The 6121-nt window shown below is 45.9% G+C and overlaps 1 protein-coding gene across 1 annotated transcript; it reads left to right on the top strand.

The window, feature by feature from the left end:
* Positions 1-777: 777 nt before the first annotated feature.
* On the top strand, positions 778-4106 carry LOC124672676. The gene is made up of 2 exons (XM_047208867.1): positions 778-2089; positions 3128-4106. The coding sequence occupies exon 1, from the start codon at positions 778-780 to the stop codon at positions 2086-2088; it is 1311 nt and encodes a 436-aa protein (XP_047064823.1). The 3' UTR covers position 2089; positions 3128-4106.
* Positions 4107-6121: the final 2015 nt, after the last annotated feature.

Below are 6121 nucleotides of genomic sequence, written 5' to 3' on the forward strand. Positions count from 1 at the left end.
TCCCTCCAGGCGGCGCAGCAGGGGAGGGCGAACGAGGATGCGCGGCTGGAGCGGCGGCGTCTAGCCACCGCCCAACGCAAGGAGAGGAGGCGCGCGCAGGAGGAGCTGCGGCGGAAGGGAGGCGACGATGGGGCGGGGCCATCGAACGCACCGCCGGACGGTCAGTAGTCTAGGTTTAGATGAAATCTAGCCGTTTTCATTCAAACTTTGTAATATATAATCAAATCTAAATGAAAAACTTTATTTTCGTGCACCAATATTTATTTGGGGGCAGCGCTTGGGGGACGCAGCTGGGAGCGACGTCCCCCAAACGCGGCACGAACAAAATACGTCCCCCAAACGCTCAATCCGGCGCGTTTTGGGGGACGATTTGGGGGATTCGACTGGAGATGCTCTAAGAAGAAGCAGATGTAGCTTTTTCTCCCCCATGATCCCAAAACGTGGAGTTCTCTTTCTTGTGGTCCAACGACGTGGGAGATACTCATAATATGCTGCGGGTCCACTATACAGGTTATTTTTCCCGGAAAGCGCGTGGTCCCCACGGCGGGTAAAAAAAGAAAAGTCTACCTAGTCGGACTGTTCTCGTGTTACCAGGAATCGAGGTCGACCTCGATGTAGCAGAGCCCATCATACAATTAGCTTAATTGTGGTAATAGCTATTTTTGTCATTTACTCGGCAATAGCCGTACAAGAAATCCTAGTACCTTGGTTGCTACACTGGTCAACTACACGCCCCAAACTCAGCTTCCCCCAACCGCCGGCCGCTCCGACCACACGATGTCCTCCGACCACACGACGGCCTCCCAATCGCCGCCCCCAAACGCCGGCGCTTCTACGCCGCTCCCGGAGGCCGAGGCCCCTCCTCTGCTCCTGCTCCCGCTCCCGCTCCCGGAGGCGCATGCGTCCCTACCCGTCCCCGACGAGCTCCTGGAGGAGATCTTCCTCCGCCTCCCCACCGCCGCCGACCTCGCCCGCGCCTTCACCTCCTGCACCTCCTTCCGCAACGTCGTCGCTCCCCTCTCCTTCCTGCGCCGCTTCCGCTCCCTCCACAACCCCCCCGTGCTCGGCTTCCTCCGTGCCGAATTCTACCCCGCGCAGTCTCCCCACCCCTCCGCCGCTGTCGCCCACGCCCTCGCGCAGGCCGCCGACTTCGGCTTCGGCTTCCTCCCCGACCACGCCGGCTGGAGCCCCCGCGACGTCCGCCACGGCCGCGTCCTCTTCTCCGCCGTCTCGCTCGCCGAAGGCCGCGGCGACTTCATAGATGCCACCTCCAACACCTTCGTGGATCTCGTCGTCTGCGACCCGCTCTCCCGCCGCTACATCCGGATCCCGCCCGTCCCCGAAGACCTGGCCGCCTCCGTCCAGCACAGCGGCATGCTGGATTTCGAGCCCTTCTTCGCTCCAGCCAGCCGCGAGGACGACGAATCCTCATTCGGACTCATCTGCAAGGTGCTCTGCGAAAACAAGGTCGCCGTCTTCCTCTTCTCTTCGCGCACCGGCAAATGGGGAAGCGTCCCACACCACGGGCTGGACGATCTGTCCAACGAGGTCGTGGACGCGCTGTACGCACGCTGTGGCCTGCACCGGCGCCATTACGCGCACGGCTGCTTCTGCTGGGTGTTAGAGTGGATGGACAAGCTGCTCATGCTCGACACGCGTGGGATGGAATTCTCCATTCTAGACCTCCCGCCCAACAGCCACGGGGGACGGCTCGCCATTGTCGAGGCGGGAGAAGACACGATCGGGCTGTTGAATATCGGTATGCGCACTCTCGACTTCTACAGCAAGGTTTGCCGCAACAGAAGTGGAGGAGGCGCCAAGGAGTGGCAGCACGCCACGATGAACCACCCCTTGCCGAATTATCACTGGTGCATCATAGGTGCAGATGAGGAGTACTTGCTGCTAAGAGGGATTTCACTAGACTGGCCCTGGTTCGGAAGCTCTTCACAGGAGAGGCCAGATATAGAGTATTTCGCGTTTGAGATCAAGACATCGCTGCTTGAGAGGATACATGTCTCCAAGCACAAAATGATGCATGCTCACCTGTATAGAGGTTTTCCACCGTTATTTTCTCCACCAAGTATATGAAGTAAGCTTGCTACTGTATCCTTTATGTTCTTCAGCCTTTGGGAATCACTAGATGTTGTTGATTTCATTTGCCATCCTTATTATAACGGAATCAAACTAGGTATTGCAGTCATGCTTATTCTTGTGCAAAAAACTAGCTATTCCGGAGACGAAATTTTACACTAGCAGTCTCAGGTTCACAACAACATCGCTTCTTCTAGATCGTGGCCATACCATCTAGCATATGCCAACCATGTATCTCATAAGCTCTTGATTAAACCTGACGTGTAGTATATGGCAGCTATGCATCTCATATACTCTTTATTAAAGCTGACATGGGTAGACAATAGCAAGTACTATTGCTTACATATCTATTAATGAATTTCATACTATATTAATTAACTCAAAGACATTTGTTTGTGTTTCTATCCACAAGAATTAAAGAGTATAAACTGAAATGAAAATCAATCCCCATGCTCTCTCTTGAGGTGCACTGGGAACAAGGCTAGCCTTGGTCTTTTCATGAGAGTAACAGGGTTGGGGTATAATACAAAGTGTGTAGTACAAGTGCACAAATCGGCCTATAGTTTGGGCAGAAAAAAGAATTCCAAATGACCCATGTTCCTATATAACTTCCAATGGAGTACTAGCTACACATACTGTTTTTGGTTTAATTCCAACATAAGCATTTTTCTGGCTTCGATAATTCTTATGACACATAACCCTCCCTTCAAGGATGAGGAACAACCATACTATTAAAAGGAAAGGGTACAGTGAAATTATATTCTGCAAAGATGCATGTAGAAATTTTGGAAACTTTTCTGAAGTCTGATGTTTTATGTTACAAGTTTTTCATGTGTTGTTCCAGAAGTCCATATTGTGCTTTTCCATGAGCATGTTTGCAACAAGTTTTATGTACTGTTCAGAATCTCAGGGTTGTGCAGAATCCCATGATAGAATGTATTTCTTTTACTTGCAAGTTAACTATTTTGGAGCATTCAGATATTTATAACATGATTTAAATCGTATGATTCTTAGTGAGAACTCTAATATTTTGTAGGTGTGCTCTTGTTACACATCCAGCAGGATTTATCAAGGGGGAAAACACTGGATATCAACATCTGTATGATGACTTGACTATAATAGAAGACACCAGTCACTACTGACACTGAGGTGAATGGGAGCTAAGGACCATTTTTTTGGTTTTGAGAGAGAGGGAGCTGATGAGTTCGGAAAGGTTGAACTTGAACAGTGGGATTTCCTCATGAATGAGTTGCACGAAAAACATGGTCTAAACCTCTATACGGCAAGATTAATTTGGTGGTTCATCCAAGAATATGGATGTTTGGAAGGGCAAATTGCCTCTGAAATATCATGACCTTCCAGACAGTATTCTGATGGCAGTTCAGTTGGCACATAGGCACTGGCCAGGAAATATTGAGTTTCTCTGTGAAGCGAAGGAGAATGCCAATCACGGTATCTTTATTTGTGGGCTAACTTAGAAGTTTTTTTTTTATGGAATAGACAGTTCATTTTCCTTTATAGTTTTTTCTACGACCTGACTACGCCTGGGAGGAATGGAGCTGAAGGGGAACCTGGTGATTGGATCTGGTGTTCGTGTTGGAGACTTTAACCTGGACTTTGTGGAGCATTTGGCGTAAAATGTCTATGGAGAGAACTAATAAAGGCCAATACTTGTTGCATAAGCAGAAGCTGAGATCCTGGCTGGATTATGTGATCAAGCTGCTCTTGTGGGGAAGGCAAAATGGCTTGACAGGAAGCGGTCATCTAATTTTGTCCCGAAGTCTTTAGTTTGCGGTTCTGCAGTGTGATCTTGTTGGTATACTCTACTGGTATAGATGTGGCTTTATTCTGTTTTTCATGCTTGCGTGTTGTGGGTCTCTGAACTTGTTTCTACTGGTATAGACATCAGCTACTGCTCCCCGTGATGACATCGACCTGTAGTTTGATTAGCTACTGTTTGTCCAATTGCATTCCTGTAAAGATGGAAAGAAATAATGAACTGAATCTTTTTATAACTAGCTTGTGTCTGCCAGCTGCCTCTCTTCTTTTCCAAGTTCGTCTCTTAATCTGCTAATCGGCACCTACGATGCTGGGGCTGCTATGGATGATAGAACTTAGCAATTTGATAATACCTTCTGTTGGAGAAAGGACTGCTGAAGTATTGGTAGATTTTATTGAATGCAGAGAGCTTCTTTGGTTATAGGCATTGGACTGGCCATCATTGCCTTTTATTTGAGATAGCTGTCCAAGAACTGGTCTAAGTTTGGCCTAACATTGGCCTAGTTTCAGTATTCCACTATCCATGGTTGTCATTTCGGCAGAGCAGCTTCAGTTATCTGCATCTTTGTACCCTCTGCTCAGAAGATTGAAAGAGACAGGACTTGCTCCAGGGTAGCAGGTGTTGTTAAGGGTGGGGGTGGCTTACAAGGAAGGCGATAAAAAGGGTTGAAGATGGTGAATTGTGATATGAATCCCATAATCATCTAACAGTGGAATTATCAAGTGAACTATATATTAATATTATATAGAAATCTTGATTTGTCCTTGAACCTGGATAGGTCATCGAAGTTTTGCCTGTTCCAAATATACTGTAAAAAATGTCCGTGGTCTGAAACACATTTTGGTGAGTTGATCCACCATGCATTTGAGCTGAAAATACTATTTTGCACCTAGCTTGTAGAAAAGGTTGGATGACGCCCTGAATTACAACTGTTTTTATTGTAAAATCTTGTAGGGTCGGAACATCTCGCTGAGTAGGAACATGTAGCTGATTATGTAACTAACAATTTATGTTTTTCTCCCTTTTTTATGTATTCAGTGCCTTGGTATCCTATTTGTTGGATTTCAGAACCCATCTTATTTGAGACATGAGAGTCCGATAAATTGGGGAACAGCTCCTGTGTAGTCCCTGGGCTTGGTACCGCGCAGATAAATTTGGCAGGTACGCACTGTTGTTTTATTTTCTTCTTTTTTATCTGTAAGAAAATAGGCCATCAGTTGACATTAGTCAGAAGCGCCTATGCGCATGTGAACTCCAATGATGAATCCAAGGTTTAATATTCGTAGTTAGCAATACTTATACAACTAACCCTGCCTACAATCCAGCATTTGCTTTGATTTACTGTTTAAACCCTCCAAGATTTAGCTAATCCAGTAGGATATGGATTCCAACTTGCCAGAACTTTTACAAGTTAGATAAAAGGTACTGATCCAAACAGAACATGGGCCGTGTGGTATGTAAATAAAATATTATCAGGGCTAGTCCTAGGAAATTGAAGCCTGCCATCCAACTATAGTTGATTTGCAAGTGTTCGGGTGAGAAGGATTATATGAAGATATTTAGGATTAGTTTTGTTCAGTTCCCCAAATTAAAATTTACGCCATATTTGCCAATCTATGGATGCTACTGTGTTTAGCCAGTATGTACTTCAGTATTCTTTCATGTGAAAAATCATCTAAAGAAGTTTAAATATCAAACCTTGTCGAGTTCTGCTGTAAATGTACACCAACTACAGTTTGATGGGTCTTATGACCTTTTGCCTGTCCACGTTACTTTGACAATGGTTTCATTTTATAACCAGGTTATGTCTGTTAGCTATCCAATTGCATCCCTGTCAAGATCTAACCTTTGATAATACTTTCTGTTGGAGAATCAACTACTAAAGTGTTGGTAGATTTGTTGCAGTGCAGAGAGCTTCATTCGTGGTAGGCATCAAGACTGGTCCGTCATTGCCTTTTACCTGAGATAGTTGTCCAAGAACTGGTCTAAGTTTGGCCTAAAATTGCCTAGTTTCAGTATCCTACTATGCAGGGTTGTCATTTTGATAGAGCAGCTTCAGTTATTTTCATCTGTGGAACCTCAGTTCTCAGAAGATTCAGAGAGACAGGGACCTGCAGGGTAGGGAGGTGTTAACGGTCTGTTGATCCGACAAAAAGGGTGGAAGATTGTAAATTGTGATATGAATCTCATATTTATCTAACAGAGGAATTGTGAAGTGAATCATATATTTAATTATAAAGAGTTCTCGAT

Source organism: Lolium rigidum, chromosome 7, assembly GCF_022539505.1.
Source record: "Lolium rigidum isolate FL_2022 chromosome 7, APGP_CSIRO_Lrig_0.1, whole genome shotgun sequence".
Classification (NCBI taxonomy): Eukaryota; Viridiplantae; Streptophyta; class Magnoliopsida; order Poales; family Poaceae; genus Lolium; species Lolium rigidum.

Bases quoted from the DNA above. Each gene is read 5' to 3' on its own strand.
- LOC124672676 (XM_047208867.1), top strand. From the start codon at position 778: ATGTCCTCCGACCACACGACGGCCTCCCAATCGCCGCCCCCAAACGCC.